Source organism: Citrus clementina, unplaced genomic scaffold (assembly GCF_000493195.1).
Source record: "Citrus clementina cultivar Clemenules unplaced genomic scaffold, Citrus_clementina_v1.0 scaffold_6, whole genome shotgun sequence".
In the NCBI taxonomy this organism is placed as follows: domain Eukaryota; kingdom Viridiplantae; phylum Streptophyta; class Magnoliopsida; order Sapindales; family Rutaceae; genus Citrus; species Citrus x clementina.
This window is the reverse complement of record NW_006262139.1, coordinates 22,439,493-22,462,041: the sequence shown is the minus strand read 5'-3', so window position 1 is coordinate 22,462,041 and position 22,549 is coordinate 22,439,493. Positions and strand designations below refer to the sequence as shown.

At 31.6% G+C, this 22,549-nt stretch overlaps 2 protein-coding genes across 2 annotated transcripts; one reads left to right on the top strand and one right to left on the bottom strand.

Annotated features, from left to right (window-relative positions):
- The first annotated feature begins 1,441 nt into the window (after positions 1-1,441).
- Positions 1,442-3,539, top strand: LOC18039016 (uncharacterized protein At4g22758). Its single transcript, XM_006430555.2, has 2 exons — positions 1,442-2,109; positions 3,361-3,539. Exons 1-2 carry the CDS (start codon positions 1,815-1,817, stop codon positions 3,537-3,539), a joined length of 474 nt encoding a protein of 157 aa, XP_006430618.1. The 5' UTR covers positions 1,442-1,814.
- Positions 3,540-8,940: 5,401 nt separating this feature from the next.
- LOC18039015 (DELLA protein GAI) lies at positions 8,941-11,170 on the bottom strand. The gene has a single exon (XM_006430554.2). It carries the CDS (start codon positions 10,874-10,876, stop codon positions 9,146-9,148), a length of 1,731 nt encoding a protein of 576 aa, XP_006430617.1. The 5' UTR covers positions 10,877-11,170; the 3' UTR covers positions 8,941-9,145.
- Between the last annotated feature and the right edge of the window lie 11,379 nt (positions 11,171-22,549).

The following is a 22,549-nucleotide window of genomic DNA, read 5'->3' as shown; positions in this document are numbered from 1 at the left end:
TACCCAATCCTAAAACTACATGCATGTTTGGGATTAAGGCATTAAAATGTTTGGTAAACATTAGCTGCTGTAACTTGAAAGTTATGTTAATATGATTTTTATTTATATAATAAAAAATCTATTATATCTTCAATAATTTTATCTAAATTATTATTTAAAAATTATAGTTATTATATATTATTAACTTAGAGCTTTTTTGTTTCATATATTCCAAATATGACCTATGATTAATTGCAACTTAAAAGTCACAACAGCATTACAATCTTAATGGAATAGAGTCTCCATCTTTTTGCTAAAAATAATGTAATCCCAAAGGTTTTGATTAGGGATCTTGTTAAGTTATGTCACAAACTTAAAAATAGTTATTTGTAAATTTTCATTTATTTTATATACAATTATTTTTTGATATTGGGTTGTTGTAAGCTACATTAAGTGTAACTAATTATTTTTTGGTCTTGATTAGATTTTACTAAGAGAGAATTTCAATTCTGAATTAGGACCTTTTTATTAGATCTCAATATGAGAGAATTCCAATTCTAAATTAGGATCTTTTTCGAAAAATAATTAAATAAATGAAAAGGATGATGTTTAATATTTATTATGTGGTTTGCTTGACTTCAAGAAGCTAAGCGTTGAGAGTCATAAATAAGCTGTGCGCCGTTGGGATCTAAAATTCTAAGTAGTAGTATCTATCAAATTGTCGCATGTCACGTGCCGTAACATCCTAAATTTAATTTAATTATTTTTTTTAAAAGATATCCTTTTCCGGTTATCAGAAGAAAGCAACTTTAAATCTTTAATTCTAGAACATATGCCATGTTTCTTGAAACAGCGTAAAATTCCAACATCGAACCTCCCCTAGTTTTCTAATTGCGCAAACGTGAACCACACCAGTAGCTGCATTTAAACGCAGCATAATTAAGAACTAAATAAATAAATTAGTAATTATCATTGATAAATAATAAAATAAAAATAAGAATATATGTAACCCAGACTACCATACAACGAGTCGCTAAATTGCCCAAACAGTCGGACAACACGCAGCTCAACAATTTTTAAGAAGTAAAACTTAGGGTGCGTTTCAAATTGAGGTTGGATATTTTTAACTTTTAGGTTACAGCACTAAAGTGTTTGGTAAACACTATCTGTTGTAGTTTGTAAAATATGTTAATATAATTTTTCATTTATATAATAAAAAATTTATTATATTTTTAATAATTTTGTGAAAATTATTATTTAAAATTTATATTTACTCTATATTATTAATTTTTATTTCATAGATACAGCTTTTTTTTACAGCACCTCAATCCCAAACACACCGCTGGAAAATGATTAGTTAAAAAAAAAAAGGAAAAACCTAAAAATGAAAAATCATAATATATGATAACGTTAACCTAATAAACCAAAGCCAACCAACGTCTTTCTCGTCTTTTCTAGTTAACAGAAAATATATATCCATAAAAGAGATGCACATTCTTCTGTCCTCCTTTCTTTGATACCAACTATCCAGGACCCTAGTTGCTTCTCTTCATCTTCATAAATCATAATCATCAAACCAAGCATACAAAACCCACGAACAAAATTCTTTTGAATGGTGGAAACAAATCCCCATACTTTGATGAACTTTCTCTCTTCTTCTTCTCTTCTTCCTCAGAGGGCACCCGTGCGTGTACCACACGTGTTGTCCTCTCCCTCCCCCTCCTCCGCCTTTGGTTCCTGCAAACAAGCCTGGTACTATCGCTGCCTTGGCCTTGATCCTTAAACCCTATCTCTCTCCCTCTCTGTAAACCCTTTCTTTCTCCTAAATATAAATAATGATGAAGAGTAATGTGAATGAGAAAATGATGCCAATACAAGTGCATAATAAGAAGCTGAAACCTAGAGATGACATCAACCACAATAATAATAATGTGAAGAAGAGTAGATTCTTAATTACTGTGAATGTTCTTGGAAGTGCAGGGCCTATCAGGTTTCTTGTGAATGGAAACGATCTTGTTGCCTCTGTCATTGACACTGCTTTGAAGACCTTTGCTCGTGAAGGCCGGCTTCCGGTTCTCGGATTCGATGTTGATAAGTTTCTTCTCTACTGCGCAAATGAAGGATCAGATGGTATTGTCACTAATCTTTTCTTTCTGATTAATTTTTTTTTTTCCATTTTTCTGGTGAGTTTTATTATTCTCGGTTCTTAAAAGATTTCAATCCTTTTTGTAACGAGTACAATCAATGGTGTCCAAATGCTTTCCTTTTCCTTTTCTTGTTTTTGAGTTTTACTCTTGGTTTAAGGGTAAATTTTGGATTACCCTTAAGAAAATGACAATCTTTAATATATTTCAAACTATTATAAACTTTAATATACTCCCTATTTCATTGGGTTTGATAGTTTTTTTTTTGTTTTTTTTAACAAAAACGAGGTGAAATTGGAATTTAATAACTTTAGGGGATTTTGAAGATCCTCATTTTCATGAGGAAGGTAATCTAAAATTAACCTCGATATGTAAGATTTTTTAAAAAAATATGGGGAAAAAAAAGGGTTTTTGAAGCTAGTATTAGGTGAATTAATAGGTGGTGTTCACATTCCACACTAATAATTATTTTTAAGTTAATGTTAGTGATGTTGGACAATATTAGAAGATTTTAGGATTTTAATTGTTCTAGAACTTTTTTTCTATTTTCATTAGCATCTTATTAAATGTCTTATTAGGGATGTGTTTAGGTGTTTTATTTCGACTGTAATTGTGAGATTTATTTTTCCAATTTGAGTTATGAATTATTATAACTAGGGAAGTATCAGTCGTTGTTCTCATAAGCTATTTTAATTAAAAAAATCCCCTTTTTATAACATTTATATTAGCATGTCACCTAATCTTGCTGTAAATTGTTATTATATGGATTTGTATTTTATCTATTTCTATTACACTTTTAATACCCTCCTGCCTGAGTTAGTCAAAATGTTTAATATTAATATTACATTGGGTTAATTTCACATTACTCCTCGTGAAATGATAATCTTCAAAAAACACTTAAATTATTATAATTTTTAATTTACCCTTTATTTTTGTTAAGAAGACAAAAAATTTTATCAACCCACGTCCATTTTTCTCTTATCTTTCAAAAAAAAAAAAAGAGGTAAATTAAAGTTTACAATAATTTAAAAGATATTTTAAAAGATTGTTATTTCACGAAGGCATAATATGGAGTTTACCCTATTTCATTCGATAGTCTTCTGTGCCAAGAGACAACTGCTTTGCTTTGTACTTTATCAAACAAAAAAAGAATTATATATAGTAGGGCCAATTCGTTATTTGAAATAATTTCTTATGCTTGGATTTTGCTTAATTTTGTTTGGATTTCTCTTTACAGCATTGAGTCCATCAGAGCAAATAGGATCTTGTGGGGGAAGAAACTTTCTCCTGTGCAAGAAACACTTGCAATCACAGATGACGGAAGGCAGGGCAAAAACGGTGGCTGAAAAGGGGAGTGGCTGGAAAGCATGGCTCAACAAATCTTTTACTTTTAAAATAACAACTCTCTGTCACTGAGTTTTTTTTTTATCCTTTTACTGCGTTATGTGGGTTAGTTGGGCCATCAATTTCATTTACAACCGTCACCCACATATACAAACAATACGAATGCATCTCCCATGTACTTTGTTGTTGTATTAAGAAGCTACATGTATAAGTGGTCTTTGAATATTTCAAATAATATGTTTTTTGCATACATTGGAAATGCCGTGGCGTTGTTTGTTCAATCACACCTACCTACCTTTCTCTTTTCTTTTTTAAAGTTTATCCATCTCCTTTGGACTTCATTTATTTGAGTTATTGTATTCTATTTATATTTATCGATGATGACAGGCTACTTGATGGATGATGATTTCTCGCAAAATGGGCGGTTCTTAGAAAAAGTATTGATTGCTTACAGAATTTGAATACGTATAAGAATATGACTTTTGTTTAAAGAGAGGCTCAAATTCAATGGTTGAGTTATTGCATTTTTTTTTTTAAAGTAGTTATTGCATTTTGAATTTCTAAATAAAGATATTAGTCAAATGGTTACATAAAGTTAGGGTTGGTAATGGGACATGATAAGATGAGATGGGATGAAATTTAACAATCTCAGTTCCGACTTATATATGTAAGTGGGATGAAAAAATGTATCACTCTTGTTCTTATATTTTTTTATAGATAAAAATATGTTCTGATCACGTCCCAAAAGAGATGATCTCAATCATGTCCCAAATTAGATCCCATTTCATTGAGAAAAATTATCATCCCTACATAAAGTACATATTATTCAATTCATGTAGATGGGATTGAGGCCTGAATTTTGAAGTTTAAGTTGGTGCTGTATCATATGGTCCATCCAATTATTAAAGCAAATGATTTTTTTTTTTTTTAATTTACAAAGTGAGGACACATCATATTGACTTGAGATAATATCTTCCAATTCCGCATCATTCAGGGTAAATATGTGGCAGCTTTTGATTAGTCTTAAAAATCAAGCAGTCATAGATTTTTTTTTTTTTAATAAATTCTCTCATTAACATTCAACCATACGGGTCGACTTTACAATCTAGTGTTTTAATTCTCCAAACACACTTAGTCATATTGGGATTGCAATTACTAATTAAATAAGTTGCTTTTACTATATAGATGTAATAAACATCTTATTAAAAAAATAATGTGTTTGATAAATTGTGTTATTGTAATTACTGTGATTTTAAAAAACAATGTACGTGCGTTTGGTAAATTTTATTATAAATTTATTGTTTTATTATATAATCACTAAAATAAACATAAATTTAAGTTACCTTTTTTTATTTTTTGAAGTATGTTTAATAATGTATAGAAATGATGTTTAGATAGGTCTTTTCATTTTTAAAACACAAAAAATTATATAAAGTAAAAAAAAAAACTCAAATAGATAAAATATAATGAGCTTCATAATTTGCTACACAAAATATGATAAAAATTCATATGAATCTATAATTTAAATAAAATAAAAAAGGTAATATGCATTCTATTCATATTAAACTTGTTGCAGTAAACATCATGACTATAGGAAAAAGTATAAATAGACTGAACGTTAAAACCAATGATTATGAAATTTATTTTAAAAGTTATAGTTAACTATCATGTGAAATTGTTCATAATTCAAAAATATATATATTTAATCATATATTATATCTTATTGAATCTTATAATAGAAAACTAAAACTAAAATATATAAAATATAAACTTACCATATCAAAATTTTGATACTAGAGAGAATGTACAATAATTGTGGCGATAATTTGATTGTGGCAGTAATATGATATATAATGGCTTATATAATAGGGGGTGCATAGAAAAATAAGACATAAATTTTTTTTAAATATTAAGGTTATAATAAAAACTTAAAAAATGTGTAGTAACTTATTTAATAAAATGTTTATGAAAAGCAATCTTATATCTGTATTAAAAAACTGTTGTCAAAATAGGAAAAAATATTAAATAAATAATTTTTATAAAATTTATCAAACATTATATTTTATTACAAATTACGAAATAAGTAACTTATTGAGTTTCAATCTTAATCCCAAACAGGGCATCAATTGATTTGCTGCGGTGGCTTCTGCTATGTAATCCCCTGAGTTTGTTCCCCATCACCAACTTTTACATTTAATACTCAAACTCAAATCTTAATGGCTCAGGTTTTGTATTTTAAATGGCCGCAGTAATTTGATCAAAATGGCCTCGAACAGTTATCAAAATTTGCCTGAATGCCAGAAAACCTGGGCTTTAAACAATCAGATACGTGAGCATTGCAGAAGTCTGTGCATTTCCCATAGGAGTCAGACTATTGGCATCCCTTTGTTAATGACAAAATACAAATAGAAATAAAACCATCCATATATTTTTCTCACTCTCTCAAATTGGCATGATTCACCATTTTAGAGAATTTGAATTCTTGGAAGTATTGTTCAGTTTACGAAGTGAGGTCATCAACAAATTAGTGTTAAGTGGAGTATAATTAATTTATCAAAAAAAAAAAAGTAGAGTATAATTAAAAAGGAAATTATGAGAGGATTTTGGAGGGGTGCCAATAGTCCAACTCCTTACATAAGACCAAAACAAACTGCCAGGTCCAAGAACGTGCTAGAATCTACTTGGGCTTCTTTGGACTAAATAGCTAAATAAGAACGAAAAGTGCCCTCCTCGAAGGTTTGATACAAGATTCTTAATTAATTATGTACGTAGTATAATTTAGCTCAATCAAGTTTAGCTCTCAAATGGATGTCTACGGTCCGTTTAGTCTAACTTTTAAACATTTAACTCTTCTAAAAACTCAATTAACCTCTATTTTCAATAGCTCACTTCTTATGATCAATGAAGAAGCCAAACCAAATGACACAAAAGATATACATAAGCGATGCAACTCATAATTACTATCACAAGTTTATATAAAAAAAAATCAAAAATCAAAATTCTGTCCACGTCATGCTAAAATATGGTCTTCCAGTCTTGCTCCTAGACTCAGACACATTGATTGGTTCACCCATCAAGCCTAGTTCGTACGCACACGTCTCAATAGCAAATCTCAAAAGTTATTCGAATATTTTCTACTAGCTACTAGCTAGCCTCAATTGCGTAGTTGAATAGTTTTGGACCGGCTGTTACGTGCACCAAAAGCTAGATCATCTCTTCTTCTCCAGATACTGATTAAATACCAGTAGTTCATCCGTCGTATAATTACGATATTAAAATTGATTTACTTGAGCTTGACACCAAAAACTTTTTGAACCAATCAAATAACATGCCAAGAAAAACCCCTTATTTCTACCCCCTGAAATGATTAATTATATCATATGTTCAATCGAGGGGTTGAATTGAATAAAAAATGGAGCCGATTTGCTAAGACTGTGTTAGCCAATTATTCCGTCCGATGCCGTCAGACGGCAACAGCATGCAGTCCGCGGTTGTTGCAAATTCATCACACGACACTATCAGCAATTTAAAATATATTGCCAAAATAATGGAACACGTTGGCAATTTGGATCTTCTCTCTTTTATATAAGGGCCGTATAAGGCTTTTTTTTTTTTTTTTTCTCCCTTTTTCCTTAACTATTCAACAAAATGTCCAAAGGGAATTTGTTTTGACACGTAATCGCTCAAAATTTGATACAAATAGAAAATCACGTGCCGTCATGTGAATAAATTTTGATATTTACATGTGAATAAATTTTGATATTGTTCTTATAAGATGGCGCCACGTGATGGTGACGTTCATAAAATATGTATAATTAAATTAAACTTATAAAAAGATTTATACGGAATATGTATAATATAATTAAAAATTAATTAATACCTTAATTTAGAATCAAAAGTTGCAAGGCGTGGCCAGAGTTTAATTCTATTCTATTCTATTTAACAGATATAAACTTGGGATGGAATTGAACGTTTCTCTAGCCGACAAATGGTGAAATTGTAATGATTGCATGCTTTCTAATAAGGGTGGACCGAGGAGAGACGGGAGAGTCTACAAATGGTATAAAGTTATGGCCTATCTTTAAATCGGAAGCACCTTTTTTTTCCTTTGACAAATGGTGAAGAAAAAGTGCTTCTTCTCACACTTATGGAAAAAGGAAGATTTTAGCAAGGAATAGTTTTGTCGAAAAGTACTGGCACTCGAATGTGTGGAGTGGAAAGAGGCTTTTCATGCAGAGGGGGGGTCCCTATGTCCTTGTCTAGAGGAGGAAAAAAATAGTAGAAGTGCTTATTGTTAGTGGAAGTGGTCAAAATCAAATGAAGCCACTAGACAATTTTCCACAGCCTAACACCCATAGAAATATTTTGCTGCGTTTCATGATAGTGGGGATATTGACATTTTGGCCAATCAATTTGTAGTAGCTCTGTAGAATTAGATTAGTCTAGATAATAAAAGGAGAGTCTTAGTTGGAAAGCAAATGTTGAAAATGAAGTCAATTTTATTAAACTCGTTCTTTGCATAGATCAATCTTGACATTTAGCATTTCTACTTCCCATTTTTCCCATTCTCTCTACGAGTCAAATTATAATAGTATAAAAAACCTTAATGGTTAAAATTCATTAATATGATTGGTTTAAGCATACTATAATGTCCTGTAGGCAATTGCAGTAACTAGGGGCGGAGATAGGAATTTAATTCGTAAGTGGCAACTTAATAATGAATTCAATTTTAAGAATCACAACTTTAACTTACGGCCATATATTTCAAATTTATAAAATGAACAACCTCAACACAAAAGCAATAATAGCTTATAATAAGGTGAGACCAACCTTAAAAACAAGTCTCTGTTTTCCCCACCTATCATCAATTTCTGGATAAACCTTAACGCCAATCTTGATCTGATTACCTTTTTCCTTTGACAGCTTAATTATTACTCACCTTAACCACCATGGCACCAGCTATCTTCATAATTAAACGACAGACAACCTTTAACACTTAATCTTTATCTTTATCCACTTATCATCTTAATAGATTGCATCTGGCTTTGCATTTTTGTTTTTCTTTTCAAGAACTGCCCACCCGTCTCCCTCAACAATCAACGTGGGTGAAAAATGTTACCAATAAGTTCCTTATCCAAATGTAAATTTTGAGGTTGATTTAAATATAGGTGGGATTCTTTTAACTTACTTAACTATTTATTCTTTTAACTTACTTAAAAAAATTTGCATTAGAGAAACCCAACCCCCATCCCACATGAAGGCATAAGTATTTGTATCACCTTGAGTAGTTGTATTTAAGTTAGAATTCAGTTTTATTAATCTCTATTTTCTTTGCATGAATTTTCAAATTTGAATCATTTACAACCCTCGTGTTAATCGGCAGACAGAGAGACACTAACAACAAATAGACAATAAGGGCGTAAGTGATTGAGAATGATGATCTCATTTTATTAAAAAGTTCCAAAAAAAAAAAAAAAAATAGATACACATCCATCCTCATTTTGATCGCACCTCAAAATCTAAGAAGATTACATTGCAAAGGTCATTATCCAACCAGTTAAACAAAAATTAAATCAAAATTAACGGGAGAAATAACAATAACTAAAATTACACACTTGGCCTGGGGATTTGTTCGTTCCAACTCTCCAAGTATTCAACCTCCTCTCTCACTCGCTCACTCAACTCACAAGAGTGGACTTGGCGAGTTGCCAGGCCGAGGTGGCAATGAGCGGCCGTGTGTGCCACCCAAGCATCAGACAACCATTATTCTCCTCAACTCTATACCCGTCGCCACCAGCAAACAAAGCCAGCAACATACTAGCTTGTTTATACGCATTTGAACCCAGGTGAACCGGGTCGAACCCGGCCGAACCCAGCCGAGTTCGCCACTGAGTCAACGTCTCGTGTCGCTCGTTCCTATCGGTGCCTTCACAAGCAACGATGTTACATATCTGTCTCCCTAAGTACACCTCGGACATCACTTGGTCTTGACTCGGTGGAGTCAACCCAGACCCCTCCAACGAGTCGAACAAACTCGAGTAATAATGCAAGGCTTCGGTGAACCGGTCTAGGAAAACCGGGCTGTTGTGGTTCGCCTCTTGTTCGACTATTGTAATAATCTTGGGCCTCATTGCTTTAATGGAGGAAACAACTTTTTCAATTCCACCGGGGCGAGCCAAGAGGCGATGAAGCTCAAAGACCGAATTCACAGCCACGGTTTCGACTTCCGGCGGCCGGATATCAAGCATATCCGGTTCAAGATCGGCTAAGCTGTTACAGACAAACCCACGGAACTCGAACTCAACCCCAATAGTGTCAGCCAACTGAGCCAGTTTCCAACCCACTTGCTGCAACGCGTCGGTGTTGTCCGGCTGAGGCGGGCCGATGCCAGTGAGACGAAAAGCCGGCGGGCCGCCAGGTCTTAAAGCCAGAGCTTGCATCAAAGCCGGCCATTGCATGCCTTGTTTAAGACTAAAATCAACAACGTGGACCCTATTGGCGTTGTTAAAAGCTTCGAGAATGGCCTGATTAGCTGTGAAGTGAGCGAATTTGAGATACGGGCAGGTCTCGTAGAAGTGCATCTGAAGGATGTCGTTGTAAGATGAATCAAGGCAATCTTGTGGGTAAATTCTGTAAATCCTTCGAGCCAATGCTTCCGCGAAATAAGTAGCCACCTTTCTCATGGCGCCGGCTTGCGCTGCTGCCAGTAAGCCTATGTGCTTCACAAGCGCATCCGCGACTTTCAAGTTTTCTTGCTGGATTGCTTCCGCACATGCCATGAGTGTGTGGACGAGTTGGACTCCGGTTTCTTGAGAGTCGACCACCACGGGACGAGCTAACTCTGTAGGGATTATTGTATTTGTATTTGCAGTATTAATCTCAACTCTCATTCTCTTGTTCCTATTATTTTCGGTTTCCGAATCAGGTTGTGGGTACGCAGCAGAGCCTGGAATTGCTCTGAGATCGTATTCTGAGTCATCGTTGAAAATTCTCGACTGATTACTAGTCTGTTGCCCCAGGATCGAATTGACGGTGGATGATTCAGCAGGATCTTGAATTGGGCGAGCTTGTGAATCGAATCCGGTGTTGTTGAGCCCCTCGAGCATGCTCTGAACCCAGCCCGAAACATCAGATGGGTTGTAGTGAACAGTGTCAGTGGCAAGATGGGAAATTCCGTCTTCTTGAGCAGTGCCCATCACCATCTCCAGCTGTTCAAGCTTCTGAGCAACATCAGCCATCTCTGAAGATCGTACTTTGTAACCCAAAACTTCCAATAACTCGTCCATGCCTTCTGTGTCTTGCTCTTCCTCCCACATCTTTGCCTTATTTGCATTTCCCGTTGACGACGAATAATCGCCTTTTCCACTTCCACTACCGCCACCGTAACTATGTTGGTGATCTCTCTTCATGATGATGAGATTTTTCCTTTTTTTTTCTTCTCTTCTTTTTGTTGAGGGTTCTCTTTTGTTGGGTTCTTTGATTCTGAAAGAAAAAGAAGAGGAGTAGAGGAAAGATACTAGAATTTGGCCACGAGAGGAAGTGGGGGCTTATATTGGAGAAAATTTTTGCATTTTTTGAAAAGATTTTTAGGAGGAAATGATGAAAGAAAAGGAATGTTATGGGTGGGAGGTCCAATGAAGCAACAGGGAGGGTTGCGAGTGGAAGAGATAAGGAACAACGAAGGCCATAATAATGGGACTTTATTTTATTTGTATTATTATTATTTTTAAAAATTTGTTTTTGGGTTATGAAGTTACGTTAATATATTTTAAATTTTTTTTTTTGTAAATAAATAAAGAAAAGGTGGTTTGTGAAAATTAGCTCCGGCAAGCATTTAAAAGCATCATCAAAAGAGCCGTAGCAGCACCGCAATGCTAAAAAAGATGCTGCTGCTGTTGCTATTGTTGATGATAATGTACTACTGCTCGTGTATACCAAAGACCCACAAATTAGAAAATCTGGTGGCCTCACGTTGATCGATTAAGGGTTTTTGGGAAATGAGAATGAGACGTGGGGTCCAGCTGCCAATTTTGAGTTACAGGAGTGTTATGTGCTAATTCAACTCCCCTTAACTGGGCGCGTCTACACGCTCTCTATTTAGGTATTTACTATTTAGGCGTATTCAGGAAATTCTCATTAATTTTTTCAGTTGATCATGCTAAATTTGGAGTAAGTTAATTCCAAATTGACTGATAAATTTATAATTGAATTACCCCATAATAAAAATACATATTTGTAGTTAAATTATTCCATATGCATTCGATAACTCAGTCACTATATATAAAGGCGAAAATTAAAAAGTAAAATAGTGAAACTATTTAATACATTCGATTTTGATTATTCAACACTTTGTAAACATTACAAAATTTCTATCATTCCAAGAAATAATATTAATTTTCTCAATAATAACAAATAATTATGCATAAGCTTAATAGATACAAAACCACTTAAATCAAAAGAAAACGGAGAGGCTGGGATATTAACCTAAACTTTCTCATAAAATTTGGGCAATTTGAGAGACTGGTCAAATGTAAATTCAATGTAAAAATAGTTTATATGACTATCTCAATTCATTTTATTTAATACAAATTTATATATATTGTGTATTCATAAATTAATTGTTACTATATATTCATACTTATTGTTTCTAAATTATATTTTATTTATTTGGTCATAAAAATATAAGCACAGGAAAAAGAAAAAGAAAAAGCAGAAGAATGGGCTTTACTCCACTAGTATGATTGATTTATGAAAATAAAATAAAAAATAATTTCCTCTTTAAAATGTAAAATACAACAAGAAATAATTGATATGATACCTCAATATGAAATTAATTTGGACCATGTTAAACACAAAAAAAAAAATAATTCTTTTCACAAATTTTTAAAACTATTATTACACTGAGCAATTGAAAGATGATAGAGTGTTCATTTTAAAATAAAATGATAATGTTCTATAATGCCGACATGGCAAAAAATGTAGCAAAGTGACCCCCACGCTCCTAATGCTTCAAGTGAGCTAACTGTTTTACTTCTTACATAACCACATGAGGAGAGATCATGGGTCAACCTTAGCAAGCTACGCGCTACCGAGGCAAGTACGTCACAGACGCCGTGCTGATAGAACTTAGTGCCCTTCGACAGCCACGTGGTGCCGCTCACACAGAATCTGTCTGCCACGCACAACGCATCCCACGTGCAGAAACTGAAAACTGAAGGGAACTCATATCATGGTTCTGATTGGGGCCCACGAAATGGTGAAGATGAGATCAAAGGAGGGAGATTCAGACGTCAACATCGATTTTAGGATGTCATAACATCCTAGTGGGACCCAAGTTCTCAAAGTTGTGCCCCCAAAAAAAAAAGAAGAAGAGTTTCGCAGTGAAATTATTTTAACGGTGTTAAATGTTTTTCATTTCCAGTTCCATTTCCTAAGATCTGTCTTCTGTTTATGCAGCAGCGGTGGTGGAATAGATTATAAAGATTAAACATCATCGGTGTGTCTATTTCTGAGAGTGACGTTAAGGGCTTTCTTTTAATTTATTGTTTATTACTTAAATGTTATTAATAATAAGAAAAATGATAAAAATCAGTGAAACTGAGGAAAAGGCTTCACTGACAGAAGGACACCTCCTCCTTAACATTGGTCCAGACCAATCCGCATGTGGTGATGCCACGTTGCGCAGATTCCCTAATCTCGGTGGTCCCATGCGACAACTTGCAATCCCTTAACTTAGAATTTTATTATTATTTTTAATAAAGAATTAGCAGAAGAGATTTGGTTCGGTGTTTCTCAGGTGTAAATTTGGTTTCTGTAATTTTTGATTGGGAATCAAGGAATTTAGAGAGTTGCAACGCCAAAGAATTGTTCTCTGGGAGACTGGAGGGAAAAACTCGAGGTTGTCTCACGTACGTCTATACCATCATGTGGTTGTTCTCTACTTTATTTTATACCAATAATTTATAATAATAATAATAATATCAATAAATTTTTAAGGAAAAGCTGAGAAGGGTAGATAAAATGAGAAGATTCTGAAGAACCAACATCAACTATGTAAATTGTCTAAGAGTGACAGAAAAATGCCTTTTATAAAATATTTAAGTTATCACGTATCTATATAGAATCACGGAACAATGACACCCATGCCAACAGCACCAAATAACACCATCTTAATACGGTTTCTACTTGGACTGTCTCCAAAATACCTTCTTATAAGCTGTTAAAATCAAAATTAAGGAAAAAGGACTACAAACAAAATCACATGCACTATCTCTAGTGAAATCAGGTACTTTTCAATCCATTAGCTCAATCAAAATGGCCCAATTAGATCTAAGGGCACATTGCCAACATAAATTGTCCCTAAAGGTAAAGTTATCCAATCCAAGCACGCTAAAAGGCCCTCACAAGAGGGGTTAAATTACTTAAAAACCCTACCTAAAGAGTAAAATCACTAATCGTGGCTCGCCATATGTCCAAAAGAGTACAAAGATATCCTCAGGGGATCTTTATATTAAAAGGTCATATTGATCTTACGAAGAGAGCAAGTGAACTCATTCATAAAGTCACTCAATTTTCTCTTATTCTAGCGTTTCTGCGAACCCATCAACTTGACCGTCTAATGTCAACAGACTGCCTCAAACGGTTGTTTCTAGTGATTTTAGATTTGATTCAGTCATCACTATTCCAAAAAAAAAAATTACTTTCAACTCAACTCAATCTACATCCTCACCAGAAAATCACCTTTTGCAAAAAAATTCTCATAGTGTTTTAGGTTGAATCAAAATCATGTTAATGCGGTACAAATATTTTATTTTGTCCTTATTTTCACTTAAAAAATAATAACAAATGGAAAATACATTGATGACTATATTTTCGTCTTCTTAATAATAAATGAGAATAAATAGATGTTTTTACACTTTTAAAGAAAAAGAAATTGAAGATAATCATTCTAAGAAAGTGATAAATTAAAGTTTACCTTATATTATAATTTATTTTTAAATTATAGTCATTAAAGGAAAAAAAAGCTGCAATTTTTTTTTTCTTTTCATTTATGATGTGTTAGTTTGTTTATGATATCATAGTAGCTAATGCGGGTTGTTATTACTAATCAGAAGTATGATACTCTAAATTAGTGCAGCCTCCCTTAATTATGAAATACAAGGACAACTCATAAATAACAATAAATGATGGCTTTCACAATAGTATTGCATTATTACGATGCAACAATCATGCAGTTGCTACAGTTCTGCTGATTTTCTTTTTTACACCTACATTAATTTCCACGCCGGTTTTACAATATTTGAAGCCTTAAGCGAACATTTTTTTGTGGGGTTTCTTTTTATTATTCAATTTCAATCCTTAAGAAAATATGAAAGGAATTAAAGTTTATTATATTTTTAATTCTTAAATTTCAACCATAATAAAAAAGACCCTAAAAATTTTTTAAAACAAAACTTAAAAAAATAGTCAAGAAGATGTCTTTTTTTTACTTATGTTAAAATCATTACAAAAGTAAACAAATAAATAAGAATAATATTATTTCAAATAGAATAATTACAATGGTAGCACATAAAAAATTGAGACGATGAAATGATAAATTGATGATCATATAATAAATATGAACTTTGTATTTCAAGAAACTAATTTTTCTTTATTAAATGAATCAATAAATGTGATGATTTTCTTTGTAGAGAAGAGAGTAAGAAATTTTTCTCATCTATTGATTTTTGGTTTTTAATAGAAATTAAAAGGAATACTGATAATTAAAGATTCTAACATTGAATAATTAAGTTTTTCTTAGGAATCTAAAAAGGTAAATAATTTCATTTTACTTTTGGAAATATTAATAATGAATGAATTAATGGATAGACAATATTATTCATCATATATCTTTAGCACTAAGGTTACCAAATATTGATTTTTTATAAAAAAATAATTCTTAATTGTATGATAATTATTAAATAGAGAGATGTAGGCTTTTCTATGATACCTAATTTTTAAAAATATATTTATTAATTAGAGAATTATTAAGAAAATACTTTAAAAAATTAGACCTTAGGCAACTGTCTTATTCATTTATACTTAAAGCCACCTTTGTTAATAATTTCCTTGGTGGGCTCTCAATTATTTGTGGGTTTCACTAAATTTGTTTGTGGGGGTGGATGTTAGGACCTAAACTTTACTTTATTAGATGAGGATTCGATGTTAGTACTGTTAAATATAAGTTTGAGTAATTTTCTTTATAATAAATTTAAATTTGATTTTAAGATCATGTGAATTCCAAGAGATCGGACAAATGTTTGAAAAAAAATATATAAAAGGATTGGACTTGAAAAATGATTAAGAATTAGAAAAAAAAAACATAAATTAACACAAAGCAAGCATGAGAGAGTTGGATGTATGCCGATGAGGAATAATTGAAACACAATTTAATCCATAATAAATGGACTTGTGGAGAGTTCAAATACGAAATATTAGCACTAATATCGTCAATTAGTAAATCATTTTATTCAAAAACTCAATATACTAGGTAAGTATCTAACATTAGTATTAAAAATAAATCTTAAGATTGAATATTTACCTATTTTCAAAGTTAACAAAACAAAACTCCCTAGATCTTTAAAAAAATTATTTGAATTTAACGTGGATGCGGTTGAAGAACATGGATCAATTATAATGAATGCTCCACCACTTAAGTCTTAATTAATTAGCCAGATCAAAAACATTTTGTTAAGACTTATAAATAACATTCAACATTTTGTGGATTTTTGGACTCAAATATTTTAAGAGAGATAGAAAATTAATGAAAGTATTTGGTATTAGATTTGATTATCACGTCAGGAATAACAGTTAAATTAAAATCTCTTGCTATAACTACTTATCTTTTTACATATTTGAATACGTGAGAGTCACCGATTGAATCAATATAAGTATATTTCTTCTGGATTCTGCCTAGATAAATATGCTTAAATTTCTTGTTCCAATAAGAAAAGGTATTATGTAATCTTGGCAAATACAAACACCAAGAAATTTTTTTGACCATGTCAAAGTACCATATGGCCGGTTAAGAACTCGATCAAGATGTATATTTATTTGACATAAAAAAATGCATATGAAAAATAGAAACAATTTTCATAAGTGCAGTTTATGATTTCTCGTGCTTCTTTCCTCGTTCCATTTGGTAATTAAGAGTTGAAATTGATAATGAGAAGCGTTCAAACGCAATAAAAAAAAAAATTGATAATAAGAAACTTGAAGCGATTAAAATGGTCAAAATCAAGAAGGCCAACACATATCGAGCTGAAATCCCTAACTTCACATGATTGTCTGCATTCACATGCAAAACCCCAATATTTTTTTCATCTCCCACATGGCATGGCATCTTGATACAATACAATTACTCCTCGTTCAAATAGAAGTCAATAAGATTCCTTAATTTTTTATAAATTGAGATCCTATCAATTAAGCACCACGCTGTCCCATTTACGTAAAGCCTACTGTTATTAAAATTGATATTTATTCAATTTCCCAATCTCGGAGCTAAAATTCATTATCATGTGTCTACATGATTTAATTTTTAAGTTAAAGGCTTGTGCTATTTAATTGTAGATCATTTCGATTATTGTTCCTCAAGTATTCACGCCGGCCGCAAGCGATGCAGACAAAGTACATTCCACCAAGAGATTAACAATTAATCAAATCAAGATATTAACCTAATACCTGTTTGATTAGTACCAACTTGTACCCTCTAAAAAAATAATATACTTTTGGGTAATGCTACAATTATATGCGTATTGCCACGTTTGATGAGATCACTTTGAAAATAATGGGAGAATTGACCACCCAAAAGAAGGGGGAAAAAGAAAAGTTGGGATCATTGAGTTATTGAATCAAGTCTCCTAGTTAATATCTCAATAAACTCATTAAATATGAGTTGACTCCGTAGCTATATGTAACTAACCAAATTTCACTATGTTTGTGCATTTCAAAATGGAATAAACATTGTGGACGTATTAAAAAGAGCCTTTACACTCTAGAATGACATGTAATATTAATATTTTTTTTTCACTAATCATACCCTGCAGATTAATGCATTTGAGTTTGATGTTAGAATTATTGTTTCTTCAAAATCCATCTTATATGTATATTAAAATTCTAAAAAAAATTATCCAAGGTAAAAAAGAAATGTCACGGTCAATATATAATCTCATCCAAGCTACAACATACTCTTCCTTTATTAAGCGGTTACAAATCTATATCTATATATCTATATCTATATATATATATATAAAGTTGGGACTTGAGAAGGTGATGTGGCATTATCATTTTTCATCTTTGTATATTTTCTATTATCTAATAAATAGAGAAATTTTCTTTTAGATTTGGCTTTTCATCTTCTCATAATTAATTTGATTGTTATTACACAATAACAATTATGTAAAGATTTTAATGAGACATATTCTTTGTAATAAACATTCAAGGAGGAGTGTTATGAATTTATTAAAATAAATGTAGATGTTCATAACATATATCTCTTAGTCTCCCCACTATCTCTCATTAGCAACCTTTAGCTTCCCTATAACTCTCACTATCTCACAAGAAATTATAATCCATAATTTTTCATTAATTTCATGGAGTGATTATGTAACTATAAAAGGAGAGCTCATCTTTTTGTTTTGTACGCACACAATTAGAATGAATAAAATCACTTTATAATATATTCTCTCATTTTATTTTTTATCTTATGTTGCTTCTTTATTTGTATTGCTGGTTAATAATTTTTTTTTTATTTTTTATAAGACTGCCTCATCTTAAAAAAAAAATCAATTCATATTTTTTATCAGTTTTATCAAGTGTAAAGTAAGAAAAAAGGATAATGCTAAATTCTTTTTCAAAGCCGCGTGAAACGCGGTTCTATTTTCTAGTATATATATAAAGTTGGGACTTGAGGAGGTGATGTGGCATCACCATTTCTCATATTTGTATATTCTCTATTATCTAATAAATAGAGAAATTTTCTTTTAGATTTGGCTTTTCATCTTCTCATAATTAATGTGATTGTTATTACACAATAACAATTATGTAAAGATTTTAATGAGACATATTCTTTGTAATGAACATCCAAGAGGGAGTGTTATGAATTTATTAAAATAAATGTAGATGTTCATAACATATATCTCTTAATCTCCTCACTATCTCCCATTAACAACTTTTAGCTTCCCTATAACTCCCACTATCTCACAAGAAATTATAATTCATAATTTTTCATTAATTTCATGGAGTGATTATGTAACTATAAAAGGAGAGCTCATCTTTTTGTTTTGTACGCACACAATTAGAATGAATAAAATCACTTTATAATATATTCTCTCATTTTATTTTTTATCTTATGTTGCTTCTTTATTTGTATTACTGGCTAATAATTTTTTTTTATTTTTTATAAGGCTGTCTCATCTTAAAAAAAAAATCAATTTATATTTTTTTATCAATTTCAACAAGTATAAAATAAATAAAAAAGATAATACTAATTTTTTTTTTCAAAATCACGTGAAGAGCGATTTTTTTTTTATAATTTATAACTATATGCAGAGAATGATTGATTGTTTATTTATTTCACACAATGAATCTCCTCCTATTAATAATAACTGCATTGATGGGTATGGCATTGGCGGTATTATCGTTTGGCAACAAAGAGTTGAATCAATTTAAAGCCTAAAAAGCATTTTTTTGCTTTTGAGTACAATAACAACAGACATAATGTGCAATGCATTGGTGGCATCAACTATTACAATTTCAAGCAGAAGCAGATAGTGGGGAGGGGTGGTGGTGGTGGAGGGAGAGTGAGTGTAGGTGACAAATTTGCGTCAAATCGAAGTGTCCCATCTTGCTGGATCACTGGCACTACTTCATCAAAATTAATTTTCAACTCGATTTTCAATTTTTCTGCTCATTTAGTGATGAATATTGCTCTACGTCAGTTTCTTTTATTCTTATTATTATTATTTTTCTACTGTTTTCATCGCTTTATATTCTGATGTTGATGGACGTGAGACCCTCTCCAGTGGCCCCCCCCCCCATTTTTATAATCAATACCACCGGCCAGCCGTACATCAGGGCCCTTCATTTCCATCATCTTGATCAGATTAGGCGCGCATGTGAATCTGTCACTGCGTTTTGTGCCCCATCTGTTCGGCAAGCCAGTTTTGGTGGGTTTTTGTAGTTTGCTCATTTTTGGAGTGCAAAAGCTTTCAAAGAAATTGAATGCCAACGAACGTACGAATAACTTCACTCTCACCTGGCAATAAATATATTCATGGACATGGATGGAAAAGAGACCAATGACCTATATACACGAAAGGTGACTTTCATCTGTTCTCTTTTTTATTAAATGCTGATTTTTTTTAATCATATCCTCATTTGTTATCTATTTTTTCAATCATATGATTGACAAGCCAAAATTAGTTTTTTTTTTTTGCCAAATTTCTTATTATAAATGTAGGAAAAGTTCTTTATAGTAATATTTTATATAAGAATAATATCTATATAATTATAAAAAAAAATTTGGTTCTAATTTTAATCAGTTATTAATAAAAATAAGATTTACATCGTAATAAATCATTATTTTTCTATATTTCATTTTAAGAAATTTATCTCCATAGTAATAACTATTTGTAAATTGTAAAAAATATATATGCTTACATTAAAGGTTAAGCTAAAAGCAAAATACTTTTTATAAAGTTGTTTGGAATACTGATTTATTTTATAGACTTTTAAAATGACTTTAAATATTCCAAACATCACATAAATATATAAAATAGTTTTTTGAAAATAAGATAACCAAATCAAAATAATTATTTTTATAACTACGCTCTTGTTATAACCTCCTTGTAATAATAAAGTTAATTTAGTCCCAATATTATGACTATTGAAAGGTTTTATTGTATTTCTATTTACAATTGTTATTAATTCATTCAATCGTTAAGTTGTTCATGAACAAGCTACATAATCTTGAAATTTCTCTCAAGTTTTCTCTTTTTTTTTTTCCTCCTTAAGTTTCTTTTACACCTTAACAAGGGTGTCTCTTTTTGCAAGAAATTATCATTCAATACTGAATTGAGCTTTTGCTACACACTTAATCATGGATTAGATTTTTTTTTTTAATGTGTCTTTTTTTTTTTTCATTTATATTGCTAAACAACCCTTGATTTAGTGATCAAGAACTGAACCTTATCTTTTGCAAGTACTCTTGGAGTTCAACCAGTACAACTCAAACCTCTCCTAATCTAATTTTTACTAATTATTTGAAGATCTTAAGACACGTGGCAGTTTTAAACTTCTATGGTTGAGATTTATTCACTCTCTTATTTCTTTTTATTGATTGCTAACATAGGTCTTTTATCTTCTTAAATGTATCCACTTGATAACCTATAAGCATAGAGCGTTCATCTCACACATCTTTTTTTCCTTTTTTACAACACTAGAACTTTTCCTTTCTTAATCGTGATCTGAGTCCTTTCTCAGAATGGATGAAGTAATTGTAATAATCAATAGAGAGAACGAAATCAAATATAAATTAGAAAGATGAATAGAATCGATTAAAAAAAAAAAAAAAGCATGTGAAAAACAATTGATTCGGTGGATTAATTAACGAAGTTGTGCGTCTTTACAATTGTGAAAAGGAAATAAAAGAAAATGGAATAGCTTTAAAAATAAAAATGGAAATTGATTACTGAAAGAGAAAGATAGTAGGACTTTTCTTGAGTTTAAGTGTTTGTTTGAGATGATAGCCAGAAAACGATGTATTTTGGAGTTTCTTTAGAAAGTCTAAAGGTAATTTGATCCTAACCCTAGAGAACTTTAGATGACAAGTATTATGATCTGTTATGAAGCACAGCAAAAATTAGATTCAATCCGTTCTACAAACGGAACAGATGAGAAACAAGAAATTTCATTGAAGGAAAGTCTCTATTGGAGTAATTTTTGTGAATCCAATGTTAGACGCAGAATAGTAATAATAGAGCAAATTAATTAAGTAAAAGATTCAGCATTCTAATTTAATGTCTAGGTTTAATATTTAAACTCATGCCATGCATGGACTACTACTCTGTGAGCCAACTACCAATCTCTAATTGAACCGCAGGAGTAGGACCAGAGAAACAATAAAACACAATCTATACCTCCCATGTGCTTGATGATCCCCAGAGACACATCTTTATTACAAGCATCAACTGGAATTGGAAAGTCGTTTTTGCTGTATTTCTCATGTCAATAATTTTAATGGGGTCCCAAATTGAGGCAATTCATTTCGTGTTACTGATGTTTGAGGCAGCTTTGGCCTTTGCCAAAACGAAAGAGAAAATGAGAGATTGGACCGGTGGGCTCTTTCTTTGGGCAATTTGTCGCTTATCTCAAACCGCAACTCCCGTCCATTTCCATGTGATTTTTGAGACATTACGGGTCCCAATTCTTGATTTTATTTCTATGGAATGTGGGTCTTTAAATGTTGACGCAGGCCAGTGGCGAATTTTCCCTTCAAACGAATGTCTTCCCTTTTCAACCTTCAAGACGAAAACATAGATCATTTTCCATCTGGTAAATTCAAAAGCATGCAAAATATCACATTTCACATTTCGAAAACAATCATTTAAGTCATTAAGTAGACGACACATTATGATGAACGACGGGTGTGTTTGGGATTGAGATTGCGCAGGTGTATCTTAAAAGGTACAACACTAAAATATTTGGTAAATACTAACTGTTGTAACTTGAAAATTATATTAATATAATTTTTCACTTGTATGATGAAAAATATATTATATCTTTAATAATTTTATCAAAATTATTATTTAAAATTTATATTTATTACATATTATTAACTTTTATTTAATACTTATATTTTTTTTTTTACGGTACCTGTAGTACCAAAATCCCAAAACTCGTAATTTCTAAGTGACGCGGTTTTATAAATCTACCACTTTTAAACTGCATTCATGAGGTGGTGATACAGCACATGTCGACAAGCCCAGTCCATAAATCATAATCTTAGTTATTGGGCCCAATACGTCAATATCTTAATTCCCGGC

Bases quoted from the DNA above. Each gene is read 5' to 3' on its own strand.
- LOC18039016 (XM_006430555.2), top strand. From the start codon at position 1,815: ATGATGAAGAGTAATGTGAATGAGAAAATGATGCCAATACAAGTGCAT. The intron at 2,110-3,360 runs GTATTGTCACTA...TTCTCTTTACAG, and splicing joins CGCAAATGAAGGATCAGATG to CATTGAGTCCATCAGAGCAA.
- LOC18039015 (XM_006430554.2), bottom strand. From the start codon at position 10,876: ATGAAGAGAGATCACCAACATAGTTACGGTGGCGGTAGTGGAAGTGGA.